At 42.0% G+C, this 17,024-nt stretch overlaps 2 protein-coding genes across 3 annotated transcripts; one reads left to right on the top strand and one right to left on the bottom strand.

Annotated features, from left to right (window-relative positions):
- Window positions 1-436: 436 nt before the first annotated feature.
- ydjc (YdjC chitooligosaccharide deacetylase homolog) lies at window positions 437-7,184 on the top strand. 2 transcript variants are annotated; one of them, XM_022756736.1, is made up of 6 exons: window positions 437-575; window positions 2,035-2,210; window positions 2,761-2,920; window positions 3,542-3,641; window positions 5,568-5,745; window positions 6,273-7,184. In XM_022756736.1, the coding sequence occupies exons 2-6, from the start codon at window positions 2,047-2,049 to the stop codon at window positions 6,601-6,603; spliced, it is 933 nt and encodes a 310-aa protein (XP_022612457.1). In that variant the 5' UTR covers window positions 437-575; window positions 2,035-2,046; the 3' UTR covers window positions 6,604-7,184. The 2 variants fall into 2 exon arrangements, with proteins under 2 accessions (XP_022612457.1, XP_022612464.1); XM_022756743.1 differs by lacking the exon at window positions 437-575 and adding an exon at window positions 1,925-1,945.
- Window positions 7,185-9,624: 2,440 nt separating this feature from the next.
- ube2l3 (ubiquitin conjugating enzyme E2 L3) lies at window positions 9,625-16,818 on the bottom strand. The gene is made up of 4 exons (XM_022758538.1): window positions 16,786-16,818; window positions 14,871-14,966; window positions 14,606-14,792; window positions 9,625-11,144 (listed from the first exon to the last, which is right to left on the bottom strand). The coding sequence occupies exons 1-4, from the start codon at window positions 16,810-16,812 to the stop codon at window positions 10,990-10,992; spliced, it is 465 nt and encodes a 154-aa protein (XP_022614259.1). The 5' UTR covers window positions 16,813-16,818; the 3' UTR covers window positions 9,625-10,989.
- Window positions 16,819-17,024: the final 206 nt, after the last annotated feature.

Below are 17,024 nucleotides of genomic sequence, written 5' to 3'. Positions count from 1 at the left end.
TAGAGAACGTTATTTCTGCCTTCTCCCGGAAAAAAACAAACGTAGTAACTTTTCTAGAGTAGACTGTACACTTATCATTTAAGAAGAGAATGTGGTACGTCAAGTTTCCGGTACGATTTTTTCAGAATAAAATCTCTTAAAGCGCTATCACATGTACAGTATTCGCTACAAAATGGTGTTTCATTTTTATAATGGTAAGAATTAACAGTTAGGTCAATGAATAGGGTTACTAAGATCAAATTTAATATGATTACCAAGCGCAAAATAAGTACATGTTATCGAATACATCCATTATGAAAGAGACGATTAAAGTAAACGATAGGTTGACACAGCAAGATACAGTTTTTTGGTTTGGTTTATTTTGGATATAACTGAAACACCGGCAGACGTCTTATTTTTATTTATTTTTTTTGCCAGCAGCCGGACAGGAGCCGCCATGTTTCCTCCAGCAGAGGGCGTCGTATTCTAGTAACTCCAGGCTACACTAATGCGGTTTGCTAGTCGGAAGTACAGCTAATTTCCACTGAATCTCTGTGGCGTCTGGCACATATGGATAGACGTGTGTGATAAAATGGGTAAGACCGAGTTTTACTTTAGTTCGTAGGACAGGACTGTGTTCATGTCGTCTGAGTTACAGGGGTGGACCTTTCGGATGTCATTAGCCGGTCTCCCGGCGATGACACTGAGAGGAAATAAAGACGGTGTCGTCTTAAAATGTTCGGGTCTGTTTAAATGAGAGGAGTCGATTTAGCTCCGTGTGAACTGAAGACACTAGAGTTTTGTGATGGATTGTTGAGAGGTTTTTGGAATATGTTGTCACCCATTTAGTGTATGTCACGTTAACTGACCAAAATATAGTCCAGACCAGCTTTACCAATAACGACAGCAATCTTTCGACTTTAATTCAAACGGTGTCAGTAATAATAATGATAAAGTAAAAGTTTATGTTGCATAGAGGATGTATTCATTGCAGTGTTCACTGTTACACTGGATTCCTATGGTGAATTAAGTAATACTTGGATACTGGACAGACATTAAGTCCGGATCCAGCAGGGTCTCATAAAGTTTCACCTTGTGTTTGCTGTAGGATCAGGTCCGGTCATATACAGTATATTTGTCAGATGCTACTTCCACATGTAGAAAACTTTGGCGCATACAGAAAATTTGATAACAGCCAGCATCTGCCCAGATGTGGAAGTATATGAGCCAGACTCGGGCCAAGGATCCAGGCATATGTTGAAGTTTCATTTTACTGTCTGGGTGACCACTGGTGGTGGCTTAAGGGAATATTACACGCCTTTATATTGTACTGTTATATTGTACCATTGTGCTGTTGCACAGTGTAAAGGGCTGTGATCTGTTTGGGGCATGTAGATGATTGTCAGCCACAATGTGACATCATGTGAGTGGCTCAGAGATTATTCTAAAATGTGTGATCACATGGCTCAAAGAGGGCACATCATTGACACTGTATATTAGTACTTTGCATGTTTATTAATAATGTTTTCTGGCTTCCACGTCCCACATCATATGACCCTGTGGTTCACAATCTATTCTTAAACATCCAACTTAAAGCTAAGTTCACTGTGGTGTTTCAGTTCCATTCAGGATTAACCTGAGATATTTGCTCATATTTGCTTTAACGCTTTAGTCACTGCTGTGAGCCTAAATTCCAGTTTAGACTATTTTATATAGGTTAACTGTAAAATGGAAACTGTTGTGACAATGAGGCATAACTACTGTTAAAAGTCACATGCATGTGTGTGTTGCACTGACTAGTTGCCGTTTCCTGTAGTGATGAATAGAATAGTAAACAGACACCAATTTCGTAATGCTTTTACCAAAGCACGTCACAGTTTGTTTCTCATTCATTCATTCATTCACTCAAAGACTCACTAACAGCAGAGCTACCATGGAAAGTACTGGTCTAACCATCAGGAGAAATGTAAGATACAGAGGGAGCTGAGGATCAAACACTAATTGATTAATTGATTAATGATGAGCGTTCATCTGTCTCCTATGTGTTCTCTACAGAGACCAGCTATTATGCCGCAACCCAGGGTGAAGCTGGTGGTTACGGGAGATGATTTTGGCTACTGTCCCAGGAGGAACCAGGGAATTGTGGACTGCTTCCAGGCTGGAGGCATCTCCAACGTGTCACTGCTGGTTAATGCCTCTGCTGCCAAAGAGGCAGCTGATCTGGCTAAAAGGTACTGTATGCTACTGTACTGGTGCAGTCCCCTTGTTAGTCAGGGCTGATTGCTTGGCCTGCCTTGGTCAAGTTTTGGCATGCAAAATTACCTGTTACAAAAACTCAATCAATGTACTGAGGTACAGGCAGGAGAAAATAAGATCCATGTGTAAATAGGCAGTTAATTATAAGCCATGCTCTTGGATTCATAGTCCGTGCTCTCAGGTTAATCTGTGCCCTCAGATCCATGCTTTTGAAAGACTTGGCTTGTGAGTGAAAGTTAATACAGCATTAAACAACCAAAACTCTACCTAAGCACCAACTTATTAGGGTGCTCAAACTTTTGAAGATGCGACAGTTCCTGTTTTTTTCATGCATTTCCCTAAATGCACTCTTTATTTAAATGAACAAGATTTTTTTTTTTAAAAAAACCTTGTTCAGTATTGCATCAGTTGAAGTGGGTTTGATCAAGTTTTTTTCAAGTTAATAAAGTGTGGAGCATTAAACTTGTCAGACATTTTGAGCCAGCATCACATGATATGATAAAAAAGTTTGTCTTTTCTTGTCAGACACAACATCCCCATCGGTCTCCATGCCAACCTGTCAGAGGGCGTTCCAGTGTGTCCGAGCCTCCAGCAGGCCTCCACACTGATTAACCAGCGGGGCTTCTTCCTTGGGAAGATGGGCTTCCGTCAGGCCCTGGAGAGAGGGCAGCTCAGCATGAATCAGGTACACTTCTCCAAAGCCCATTACATGCATGTATTGTATTAATTTTTTCATTTATGCAACAATATAATACTACAAAAAAAAATGACAAAAAGAAACACACAAAAGGAACAAACTGTGATGACTTTACTCTCTTTGTTTTAATATTTAATGCTGGCGTGACAGTTTGTTGATCACACAATAACTAAGAATGTAAAACACAATATCTTTTACACTTAGTTGAATAAATAAGAATCATTTTTTCAAATCAGTTAGTTTACTTTCTTGCCAGAGATCTTTTATTTCTTTGGTTGGAAAGAGAATTTACTTGTGAACTGAATTGAAACTTTACTATTATTTAGTTTGGTTCGAGGGTTCACCCTGAAACCTGACCTGATCAAACTGTCACAGCATGTGTAGTGAAGTCATGTTTATGTTGAGCAATTCAGCATGAGAACAGAGTTGTCACTTGATCGCTGCTGTGTTGTATATTTAACTTTAAGTTCCTCTTACAGTGGTTTTAAAGTTAACAAACAGCTCATTTAGTGACATATCTCATGTTGATTTTCAGCTACCAAGAGAAGATAGGGAAAATATTATATTTCTCTATTACATTAATATCCAGGTGTATTTTTTCTTTCCCAGGTGGATCTGGAGCTGAGGGCCCAGGTGAGGCTGTTCAGAGAACTGACAGGTCACCTGCCCCACCACATGGACGGACACCAGCATGTTCATGTACTGCCAGGTAAAAGACTCAGCTGTAACTGTTGTTGGACGTGGACATGACTGAACAAGCTACACATTCCTCACTAACTAACATACACTCACTGAGCACTTTATTAGGAACACCTGTACAAGCAAGCAAAGTTGATTTATATAGCACTTTCGCAGACACTAGTCACAAAGGTCTTCACAATCAAATGAATCAAATTAAATGAAAGAATTAAGATCAAAATACTTCAAATAAAAGCAAAAATAAAAACACCAGATAAAATGTACAAAAGACAGATATAGGACACAGGTCAAAAGCATAAAATACCACATGCCAACTAAAAGCCTGTCTGAACAGATGTTTTCAGTTGCTTTTTAAAAGTCCAAAGGTCCAAGGATCTCAGATTTGGTGGGAGACTATTCCAGAGCTTAGTAGCTGTTGACTCGAAGGAGTGATCACCCCAGGTCTTAAAGTGTGTTCATGGTATGCTTAGAATACCCAGGGTGGAAGATTCAAGAGCTTGGCTTGGTGTGTGGGGTGAAGTACATCTGTGATATATTATATATATATATATATACACCATAGACCAAGTTTGCCAATATTTCTGAGGTGAAAGAAACATGATCTAGTCTGTGTTTTAATGTGTGCATCAAAGCTCATGGACTGGTCAGAGATGATGCCAAGATCAGGCAGACTGGGTTGAGAGGAGAAGGACAGGTCAAGATGGTTTTTACAAGAAAGAAGGAACTTGGCCGTAGTGTTTGTACCACTAGTTTAGACTGAATGACTTGGGGTCGGTTTCACAAAGATATTTCAGACTGGTCTGTAGTGTTGGTACAGACTTAATTTTGCTCATAGACTAGTTTAATGCAAGTTAAAATATTTCACAAAAATAATGACTGACTCATTTTAAGCCAAAAAAAATTTGACACCTTACCCATAGGCCAACCCAGGCCTAAGACCAATGTTACCATGGTAATAATCAGTGACACCTGCGCTGAGCAGCAACAACAAAAAACAGGAAAACAATGGCTCATAATTTGTGGTTTGCTAACATTGTTATGGTGAGCAAAGAGAAGGGAAAGTTTAAGTGTTTAGAGACAGCAGAGATTTCTTTTTTTTTATTGTTTCACTTTTCACTGAATTTCCCACGTAAAACATCCTTGTAACTGATGAATTCTTCCAAAAGACAAACATTTTATTCTGGCGTAACCAAAGCTCAATGGTTTGATGCGGCTCTTTGGTCAGCCATTTTTTTATATTGAAAAATGTCTTAATTTAATCAGAATTGATTGTACCACAGTCCATCTTAAGATAGTCAAGAACTAAACTGCTTTGTGCAACAGATGAATTTAGACATCCATCTGAAGTCTGACTCTTTGTTATATCTTAGCACAGTCAAAGTCTGTCTTTGTGAAACCGACCCCTGGTGAAGGCTGGAGGGAAGATCCTGGGCTTAAAAGCTATAGCAGCCTGACTGGTTGATGAGATGATGAACTACAGGTAAATTGGGCAGGAGCAGGTACCAGAGAATGGAATCTCTCCAGGGCCATTGGCTGTCACTTGCTTAATCTGGTCTTATCTCTGCTTCCTCCAAGAAGGTCTTTGATCAGTTGCCTGATGTGGTAACTGTTCTGAGCTGCAGTTGGCCTCATGACTAATTTACAGCTGTGCAAAAAGGAACTAGGCCTTGGGGTTTAAAGGGGGGATGAGTCTTTGGAAGGTGTCGCACTTAAAGGTGCCTGAAATATCCTACACCAGAAATCTAGGAATCATTAAATTCAACACACAAATTACTTGTGTTGTCAGTGTCAGCAGTAGCTCCTCCCACATTACCACTGCTGTCTTTTGGAGATTTGACTGGAGACGGGAGTCTCACACACTTTCATTACTTCATATCTTCACTATTGATGTTGGAGTCAGTTTGTCATTACCTGATTGTTGTGCTGGGTGTTGCAGAGGTGCGTGAGGTGTTTGCACAGGTCTTGTCAGACCTCAGGATCCCATACACTCGTGTTCCAGTGGAGCCAGGTTTACACAGCTGCCCGTGGTTGCCAGCACACATCCAAAGATTCTACACACAGGTGGAGAAGGATGCTCTGGACTCCATCTCAGTCTTCACACGCTATGGAATCAGGTATGCTTTGGTGTGTGAGTGTGGACGGAGAACAACAGTAAAAACAGTGAATTTAAGTGATCAGTTTAGTGATTACAGTCCTGGGTCCAGATGTTTAATGATGCATCTGAACAAAAAAATGCATACAGTTTTCACCACATGAAGTGGTATTTATGGAAGAATGTGCAGTGAGAATTTACACATCTCACACAGAGCAGCTGCACAACAGACAGTCTGAGATGAACTCACCTGATTCTTCCAAAGCCCTTTCTAATGAATCAGGAGTCAACTCAGTTATACAGTCATATATTATATAATTATAGAGCCAGTCCTTTTAATTAACATGTTCTTGGTGAGCACACAGACATCTACTGTATCAGACTGGTGCTGCTGCTCTTTGCTTTATTTCAGGTAAATAATTATATGAAAGTTAAATTGGTTCAGTGTGAACAGGATTTAAAAGTAGATGTTCATCTGTGACGGTGTCTGTCAGTGGGCTTCGGTACTGAGAGGTCTAATCAGAGTCTAAGCCTTTTCCATGTCCACAGGTGGCCAGACGTGTACCTGGGACTGACGACCATGGGCCAGAACATGTCCATCCCCAACCTGCAGCGAGCCCTCAACCACGTTCTGGCTGCGGGGCCCTCAGGCACTACCTCCAGCAGCGCATCAAGTTCCAATCAACCTGTGGTCACCGCAGAGCTAATGGTCCACCCAGGTTACCCCAGTCACACCCAGGAGGGAGGCTGTGGAGAGGGCCCTGATGACTTCTCCCAGTCAGCTGACAGACAGCACGAGCTGAGCGTGCTCAGAGACCCGTCCCTGCAGGCCCTCTACAGCCAGGAAAGAGTGCAGCTCTGTGCCTTCAAAGACCTCTGACCACTGCACAAGCATCTATTTATACTAAAGAGAACCAGCGTGGACCCAGGTTCCCAGGTTCTGTTCCAGTGGTTTAAAACAGCATCATTCAGAGTAAAACTAACTTTTACAATAACACAACTAGCTCTAAATCAGCAACAATAACCCTGTAATTATAATGAACCGTCTGTGATGTGGGGGCTAGATGTGTCTAACAGGAAATGGTGAATTTTAAACAACCAACAATCTAATATGAACACCATTTCCCATAAGCCCAAAGCACAGGTTTAAGACAGTGTTCACTGCCATGCTGGTTAATTGTTACTAATGAGTCATTAACTTAGTTAAAATCATGAAGGACTGAAACCCAGGAACACATTCTACCTTTTCACAATAAATCATGAAGGAACCTTCAATGACAGACTGAACTGAGTCACAGAGGGTCGACAGGAAGTAGCATCAGGACTACAGATCGGTATAGACAGGAATCAGTGGTCTCAGGATTACAGCTCTCTGTAGACAGGAAGTAGCATCAGGACTACAGCTCTCTGTGGATAGGAAGTAGCATCAGGACCACAGATCTCTGTGGATAAGAAGGAGCATCAGGACTACAGATCTCTGTAGACAGGAAGGAGCATCAGGACTCCAGCTCTCTGTGGATAGGAAGTAGCATCAGGACCACAGATCTCTGTGGATAAGAAGGAGCATCAGGACTACAGATCTCTGTAGACAGGAAGGAGCATCAGGACTCCAGCTCTCTGTGGATAGGAAGTAGCATCAGGACCACAGATCTCTGTGGATAAGAAGTAGCATCAGGACTACAGATCTCTGTAGACAGGAAGTAGCATCAGGACTACAGCTCTCTGTGGATAGGAAGTAGCATCAGGACTACAGCTCTCTGTGGATAGGAAGTAGCATCAGGACTACAGATCTCTGGATAGGAAGTAGCATCAGGACTACAGATCTCTGTGGATAGGAAGTAGCATCAGGACTACAGATCTCTGTAGACAGGAAGTAGCATCAGGACTCCAGCTCTCTGTGGATAGGAAGTAGCATCAGGACCACAGATCTCTGTGGATAAGAAGTAGCATCAGGACTACAGATCTCTGTAGACAGGAAGTAGCATCAGGACTACAGCTCTCTGTGGATAGGAAGTAGCATCAGGACTACAGCTCTCTGTGGATAGGAAGTAGCATCAGGACTACAGCTCTCTGTGGATAGGAAGTAGCATCAGGACTACAGATCTCTGGATAGGAAGTAGCATCAGGACTACAGATCTCTGTGGATAGTAAGTAGCATCAGGACTACAGCTCTCTGTGGATAGGAAGTAGCATCAGGACTACAGATCTCTGGATAGGAAGTAGCATCAGGACTACAGATCTCTGTGAATAGGAAGTAGCATCAGGACTACAGCTCTCTGTAGATGGGAAGTAGCATCTCTTCACACTGACTGTGACACAAACACTACTAAGAACTACAATGACCTACAAACTGGAACATTTTCTGTACAGTGTTTAGAGGTGAACAGGTGTTTGTTATGAAAGCCATACTCAGTGCTGCTGTACACTGCTCTGACACAGACCACTGTACTGCAATACCTACAAGCCCCTCTTTCCTCATATTTATAATGTAGTTTTGTCCTTTATCATCCACTATGACTGTGCTGTGATCAGTCTGTAGTGATATCACCATGTCTGCACATCTGAGCTTTAACTTGGGGAGTAAAACGTTATAATTACTGATAAATGAAACTAAAGTAATAAGACTCATGTTTTAATAATTTTCTTTCATGACTTATCTGATCTTGAGGTCCATGTCTCATATTACCACACAGCAGTCTGGGGTTGGGTGGTCCTGTACCATAGAAGAGTTGTGGGGTAACAGGCCCAGCAGACTATCTCTGCCTCAGAGGCCTTTAACAGGTTTATGAAGCCACGTGGTGTTTGGAGGGATGATCTCCCGCGATCTCAGGTCTGTGTTGCACAAGTAGCACTGAACATCTCATCACCTGCCAGGTGTGTTTAACAATCACCTCTAACAATACAGTTTAAGTGTAATATTTATAGTCTGGGTATTTAAATTTTTATATTTGGTTTAGTTTCTGTTGAAACTTTTTATGCACTGCTGTTTGAATTAAAGGTTGTAACTGAGCTTCTGACAGTGTGAGCCAATAAATGATGTCAAACTCAAACATCTCATTAATATTGAGAAATTTGTTGTTTGTTATTTGTCTGTTCACATTTTCTCTGATTCTCTCTAATAACTTTAAAGGGTGAGTTCTGTCTGTGCTGAGCACCTCTCTCTGCTAACTCTCCCTGCTGGGACAGTTCAGCCACCTGTCCGTCACCTGTCAGGTGAGACACAGACACCACTGCTGCTGGAGCTGGACACCAGTGGAGGAGAGAAGTAGACTAGTAGTATATACTGGTGAAGCCTACTATCAATCAAGCTTTATTTACCAGTAACTTCACAGATTCAAATTTTTTCAACGAAGCGAAGAGCTTTCAACATGTTGCATTGTTGCTGAATAAATTGTCAATACTATGTTCATAAGCTGCAACATTAAAACTACAATTTTATTAATTCATCAGTTCTAATCAAATACTTTAATATATGATAGCATATTTTAAAGTATATTTTTCCTTGTGGCAAAGATACCTTTACTTAAATCAAGGATCTGAACACTGATGAGTTCACTCAGCAGCTTTAACTCACATTAGTTTGTTTGATGAGGATGTCGTGAGTCCAAATTTAGCAATAATGTTAAACCTGGACTCACCAGCACTGTGACACACCAACATGAAGATTATTAAACCACAACAACCCGACAGTGCATGAGAGGAGCTAATTAGCACACACTGCTCATTATCCTGTACACTTACTTCAGTACTTAAGCACAGTTTAATTAAACTGCATTGTTAAAATCAACTACAGGGGTGGTTGATTTTTAGTACTAGTTGATCATGTGGATGGGTCTGTGTTCGCTCTGCTCTGTCCAGTCAAACAAGCCAAAAATGTGAACATCCAGTTGACCAGCAGGCAGACAGTGAGGCCAAATGGTTAGCCATCTTTATTATGAAACAATATTGGGACCAGATCAAACAGCTGTTACATGGTGGAATTTTGGCCACTGCAGTCCCTTCCCATGTCCTGACACATCCCCGGACAGCCAATCCGCTCCCAGCTGCCTTCAAGGTGCTTGTTTCTAGGACCACCCCCAGGAGCTGAGCTCCCTTCCAGCTGAGCGCCTCCTCCTCCAGCTTTCCCTCCCCCTCCCCTCCCCTCCCGATGAGCCGGGTCCCTTTCAGCCGGGCAGCTGACAACCTGCTGCTGGAATATGTCTCAGTGTGGTAAAGGGCTCTGCCTCTGATGTGACAGGTGGTTATACAGGTGGGAGAGGAGACATGCGTGGAAGATTCAAATTAACTGAACAGGCTCTTCCCACATTCCCATCAATTTAATACATCAAGTGTCAAAGTAAAACATGTGGAGGTGGTGAGAGAAAATGATTGTTACCCAGGAAAAGAAAGTGACAGCAGCCGTTTGTGATGCAGGAAACAGTTTAACAGCATCTCAACGTACATCTGACAACATTTGGATGGTACTGCTGTTGATGAGAGCTGCGTGTTTGGAAATCAACTGATTTTACTTTTCTGTAGCATTTACAGCAACAACTATTTAAATCATGTATGTGGCCTGTGACTGTATGTTTCTGCTGAGTGGATTTTAACCTGTGTGTGTGTGTATAAGGGATTGTTCCACAGAGGACAGTGCAAGTCTAGAAGCAGAGGAGGGGAGGGAAACACCTCCAGGTCCTAACTACAGCTGCTTCTGTCTGTCACGTTTGATTATTGATGGGGCAAAAGAAAAACAGAATAAATCAATCACTTCTCCTGCTCTGCAAAAATAAAATACTTGAGAAAAGTCATGTCTAGTGAGATCTATTCAACACAAGAGCTGTTTATATGGAGGAAAAGCCAACAGAAAATCAACACATTACTCTGAGTATTTCCATCTAACTTCATCTGAACATTGTGTTCCCTTAGCATTTCAATTTCCATTTTTCACTTTAAGAAAAGAGTAGAAAGTTAGAAATGGTCTGGATATTTATGGCCGAGGAGGAGTAGGAGGAGGAAGAGGTGGGGGAGGAAGCTGTCTGATCCACAGAGAGTCCTGGATGGGGAGGGCAGCTTAGGCTGCCACTGCCGGGCTTCAGCTGGGCAGCTCCTGGGCTGCAGGGAGGACTAGTGTGGGGGAGAAAGGGGGAGGGAGTGAGCGAGGAGGGTGGCGAGGTGTGGGGGGAGAGCAGAGAGGCGAGAAGAGGAGGTTTGGTATTTGGTCGGGCGGGTGAGATAAGAGGAGAGGGGGAGAAAGAGACAGAGAGAGGGCTACACGCTCGTCAGGTGATCAGTCCATTGGCCGCTTTTCGCCGTGTTTCTTTGTAAACTCTTCAGCATTCTTCAAGAATTTTTTACGGTCCTTTGAGTATTCTTCTGCTAGGTCTGCCCTCAGGGGGTGCTCCGGCTGGGGGTCGTTCACCAGCGCAATGAGGGACTGAATTACTGCAAGACACACACAGCCACAGAAACAAGTCAGATATGCACCATCATTTACCTGAGAACAGAACGGAGTCTGGCTCCACGGTGGTCTGAGCAGGGGCGTAAACAGCTGAGGGTAACAAGGTCAAGGTAACCAAACCAGTTCACATCTCTGACAACCATCTACCATCTACCAAGTGACCACTGGCTTCAGGTCATTTTGTTTAACTTTAGTAAACAGATCAAATATACATCATAATGAAGCATGTGTTTTCTTCAAAGTTCCTTTGTTACTGTGTGAGCAGGGTTCAATGGTGGAGTGGTCTGTGACTGAGCTGCTGTGACTGTGAATACAAATAATCATCAGACATGAGTGTTGACTGTCAATGCTGAATGAAAACGCTGACTTCAGAAAGGAGGACCAGCACATAAACACAACATCCCTCTATGAAACCAGATGTGCACTCTGATTGGCTGATCAGGGCTGAAGACCTGCATGCTCATTAGTAAACACTTAAGTAGTAGAACTAACTCAGCTGACTAACTGTTGAGGTTTGATGCTTTCACATGTCAGGCAGTGAGTATCATCATCATCATCATCATCATCATCATCAGGACCAGTAACTGTTGTAGAGCATCAGTGAGACACAGTACTGACCTTATATGACCTGTTTGTTCCATTTCATGTTTTGTCTTTTAACATCCAGTCGCTTTAATGACCTCAATTAAAAATGGTCTCTGCTCCAAGTGGTTCACACAGTTAGTTATAATGTGTCAATGCTGGAACACACTGGCACCACCGAGTTATCTCCAGTATTAACCAGCTCACTCCGTTGTAGCAGCAGCCTTGTTAATTAATGAGAACTGGCAGAAGTTTGGTTGATGGCTGTGCTGCCTCCACTGGTCACATGGTGGCGTACATCACTGTTTCACATGGAGGCTTCACTCACTAAGTTAGTGGGAACCTGAGAAAGTTAACTTTAAATCTCTTTTATATTCTCTTGCCTAGACTTTGGCCATAGCCACAGTGCAAGTCCAGCACAATTACGGTCCAATGGTCATATCTGATCATTTGAAGGCCACTTTTACTCAAAATATAACTGTGCATGTAATTAACGCCTGATAACAATCTACACGACTGTTTAAGAGCCCATGAAATGACACTCACACTTTACAAGACAAGAGGTGGAGCTCAGTTAGTGAGCTGCCATAAATCAGCCACAGCCTTTAAATGATGTTTTCAGAGATATATTGGAAGCCTCTTTTAGTGATCAACACTGTGACAGAATCATTCCTATACAAATACTGTTAAAATTATTCACTCAGTGTACTCAGCTGACAGTGTTCATTTAGTGTCTTTTCATACTTGAAAGCATGTGGAAACAAAATTTAATAATGTAACAGTGTAATTAACCTGATAATTCTCCACTGTGACTGTTTTCAATGAAGAAATATTGTAATAACATGTAAACTCACACAACTTCTATTGAGATATTGTTATAAACACATAATAAAACACAAGTAGCTGCACACTCTGACCAGTCACCATGATTATTGTAACAGTGGGATGACCCATTGATCCCAGAACTGTGCAGGAAAACTGATCTAATTAGTTTTTAATTAGAGGATGGTCTGCCTTTCTTTCAGCTCTCAGTCCTTCATGATAAAAACCCGTCAGCTCTCTGATAAAATACAGGTGCAAGGTGAACACCAGCAGCAGATGTGATCACACAACAAACTTCCACTTCTAGTTCAGTCTAGAGGTTTGACGTCAGAGCACTTCCCTGTAGCTGAAATTAATAATGTCAGCACAGAGCAGGGCAAGAGGAGGCAGTGCTGCAACCTCACCAGCCTCTGCATCCTCATACAGCTGCTGCTGAGACAGTCAAAGTGAACTGGTGAAATAGAGGATGAACCTACATGTGTGAAGAGCTGTGTGACTGCAGTGCTCACTTGCAGCTGCACGGTGAAGATGACAGAATTGCGTTTCCCTCCTAACTAGACTGTTTTGGTCAGAAGTGTGGTGAGCTTCTCAGGGTTAACTTTGTCCAATCAGTACTACTCATAGACAGGACTTTATAAATGCAGTCCTGGATTTTGCCGGGAAAGCGCTGAATTTGAAGTTGGTTGTATCACCTGAACATTTCATTTTGAAAACCAGTTTTGCTGCATGCTTTGGGAAATGACCATGACTAATGAAGGTGTAAGCAGACGGTAGTAGTTTGGTTTAAACATGCAAACCACTGGTAAGACTGAGTTCTGTTTGGGTTGTTCCTCTACCAGCCATTGCAGGTTAACTTCACCACAGAGATCCATCAGCACAAACTCATATTTACCTCCAGCTGCTCATCTATCAGCTGAGAATAAGGAAGCATGTCGGACAGTTATGGCTAATTTCAAAAGCTTCTAAATCCTGTTTGTGGGACCGTCTACAGAACATTAACTGTCAGACCATCCGAGAACAATGTGATAATAATTATTATTTTATAGGCTGTTACTGTTCTGCAGTAATGACTTGGTGACCTTGGTGCAGTATATTCTGTTTTTTCCCTAACACTTAACACTTTATATAGATAAACAGTACATGAGGCACCATCAGCCCATCACCAGCTTTCAGCATGACGCATGAAAGCTGCAGCTGAGAGCTGTTATTTGTATGTTCATTTACTAACTAACCACAGTCAAACATCAAATACAGTCTCAGTTTCAGTTCAGTGTTGTTTTTATTCTCTCCTCTCTTTACTGTTCAGTGAACATACCGATGCCGTGTTGGTGTTGGTAGGTGTGTGCATGTGTCGGTCAGTCTCTCTGCACATCAGTAGTCATTACAGCATGGTTACCTGCTGTGACAGCGTGCCTCGTATTGTTTTCACCTTGTGAGTCTGTCTAATCCAGCTGGACGAATGGGCTTGTATGTGCGACTGTATTAATGTGACTGAACCACGTTGAACTTCTTTCAATATTACTTTAAAAGACACAAGGACACTTAATTAGAATTTGGTGAATCTTTAACAGATGTAAACAGATGATACTGAACCCTGGTCATGGCTGTCCAATTTTAACTTATTTTTGTATAGTAAGATACTTTCTTTTGTAGCTACTTAACAGTGGGTTTCATTTTAAATGTGGCATATGTAATTACTGACAGGACTGGGTATCTACAGTATGTCTTTAACTCAGAGTACTGGAATACATCAAACACAGATGCTTTTTTCATATATTTCCAGATTTATCAGATCAGACTTATAACACATAAATGAGTTTAAGTTTGGCTCAGCTACAAGACAAAATTAATTGACTTCATTAAGTACTAAAGATGTCTCATTTCGTTATTAAAACTAAAACTTGTATTAGAGCCATTAGGGAACAATTTCAACGCCCTGCTCTGTGTAGACACATGGACATGTAACAGTGTGAGATTTATGACACCAATTGATGTAGCATCACCTTACCACAGAGGCTGTCTACAACACTAACACACTCACCTTGGTCAGTTTTGGTAGCAGGCTTCCAGTTCTCTGCACTGATCACAGGCAAGCACACCTGGCCCTTCTCATCAATGTTGGGGTGATAGATCTTTGTCTTGAATGTGATCTTGGGAGGCTTGAAAGGGTATTCAGTGGGGAAAATGATTTCGATCCTGAATGCACCTTTGTCATAGGGAGGGTTGTCCTAAAAGTGAGAGATGGAGGTCAGTAAAAGAACCTGTGGGCAGTTGTAAGGGAAGTCAAACAAGGAGCGGTTACTTACAGGAACAATGAGCCCTTGCCATGACAATAGGTTTGACTCCTCGACTTGAATGTTTCTGAAGTTCTTCATTCCAGACCTGCGAATCTCTTCAAGTTCCTGGGGGAAGAAGCAGACAGTGAACGTTACACAAGTGAAACATCTGTCAAGACAGGGAAGCAGGTGACAGAAAGAATTGAAACATAAAAAATTAGTTTTTAGTAAATTTACTTAAGAGCTGTACAAGTGCTGCTATTGATTTCCATTTAGGGATGAAGAAATATTCAACTTTTCACCCACTTCATTAAGTGTTGGGTAAAATAAACCAGTTTGGAACTGGTTCCAAGTCTATAACCGGGTATTTATTAAGAAACATGATTCATTATTTTTAAATTCTTATTGATTCCTTAAGGTCTGGACATGTATGAGTCAACACACATTTACAGGGCTCCACAATGTGCTTAAAGGGAGCTGATGGGTGGCACAGGGGGTAGGTTCTTGCCCGCCACCTCACAGACAAAATGTGATAGCATGTACAGCTGTATATGATGATCTAAATATGCATACAATAAAATCAGAGCTATATTCAATAACAACTGAAACAGGTATGCAATATCAAATATAGTATTCAGTGGGATATTACTGTGATATTATTACAGCGTAGCAAACTGCAGCCTGACAGTAAGGTTAATAATTTTAGTGTCATCCTTCCTAGCTCATAATTACACTTGTGCTGGCTGGGACTGTCTGATCAGGGGAAGGACAGACATCATGACATACTGGTTTGATTAATTCCTACAAAACAAAGGCACGATGTGTAAGCCTGATCTTCAATCGCTGTCATCTGCTAGATCCTGCTGGAGTCTGTCTTTGGTGACTAGACACAAGTCTAAACTACTGCTCTGTGAAACACTGCTGATAACCAAGACCGTACTTTCGTCATGCCTCAGTCTTTTCTCGGGCTGATTTCCTGGTTGTGTTCTGACAACCAGTTTTTCAAGCTAAATATTGTTATGTGTCGCCAGGTTCAAAGCGGCTGCTTTACAAAGCACACTGACTTGTCTCAGAAACGGCACATCCTGTGTTATGATCTCAACCGCACATATTAAGTATATGATACTTTGCTAGGGTCATTTGTGCTTTTTATGCAATACGTATGACCTCTACATTTAATATGAATGAATTGTAATGGAATAATAATGCAAAATCAAAAGAGGTCAGGTAAATAATTAACATAACTCTTTGTATCCTGGGCCAACAGCAGTGACATTTCTTCTGACTTTTACTTTCACATACAAGCGCCCTCATTCTGTGGGTGGCAGCTTAAGACTGAGGTGAACAATCTGATTTAAAAAACACGTTTGCCGTGTGTCGCTCTCATGTTACAGCAGTGACTAATGTTAGCTGTGGATTTAGACTGATTTCGTGCTCAGCCGTGCCCTGATGACGGTCTCCCAAACCCGGCTGTCTGTGAGTTTGGCTAACGCTCACCGGCTAGCTAGCTAAAACGCAGCTAAGATCCGAGGCTAGCGTGTTAGCTGATTAGCAAACGCCTTATGCGGTGGAAACTCGCTCATGGTCTTTTGTTGGCCACATCTAAACCCGCTCCCTCGGTCATACAACCCATAGCTGCCTGGCAGTTGGTGTTGGCTGGTAAACGAAGCACCGTCTCGATGGTGGTCTTCGGAAGGCTGACTCTAGACTCTCTGGCCTAATTTGCCGGTGCTTGGCTGCCTACCGTTGATATTGGGTCGGCTGGGTGAGCAGTAGTGACCTCTCGTTTTTAACAAGTTTACAGCTAAAAACAGGCTCTAAATGTGTCTTCACTCAACAACATTATCCTATATGAGTTTAGGCGAATAAAGAACGTACCACTTAGTTGCCAACGCGTGTATTCACATTACAAATAGAATGAAAATAACGGGATCGGGAGATTTACCTTGGCCAGCCTCCTGCTCGCCGCCATCTTGAAATTACTGTGTGTTCCCAGAATACACAGCGCGGCGAATATGGGTCTGGTCCATAGGTCTGGTTGTGGGGCCGAGGATCGGCCATTAGCCCGTAAACTAGATCCCTGAAATGGACATTTCGGGCAAAAATCAAATTTTCTGTCACATAACAGCCGCTGGTCCAGAAGAGAACCATTAAAATTAACTTGTTTTATGACCGCAGGCTACT

This window comes from Seriola dumerili, unplaced genomic scaffold (assembly GCF_002260705.1).
Source record: "Seriola dumerili isolate Sdu_G_001 unplaced genomic scaffold, Sdu_1.0 BDQW01000017.1, whole genome shotgun sequence".
Lineage (NCBI taxonomy): Eukaryota > Metazoa > Chordata > Actinopteri > Carangiformes > Carangidae > Seriola > Seriola dumerili.
The sequence above is the reverse complement of the archived record's forward strand: the minus strand, read 5'-3'. Positions and strand labels throughout refer to the sequence as shown.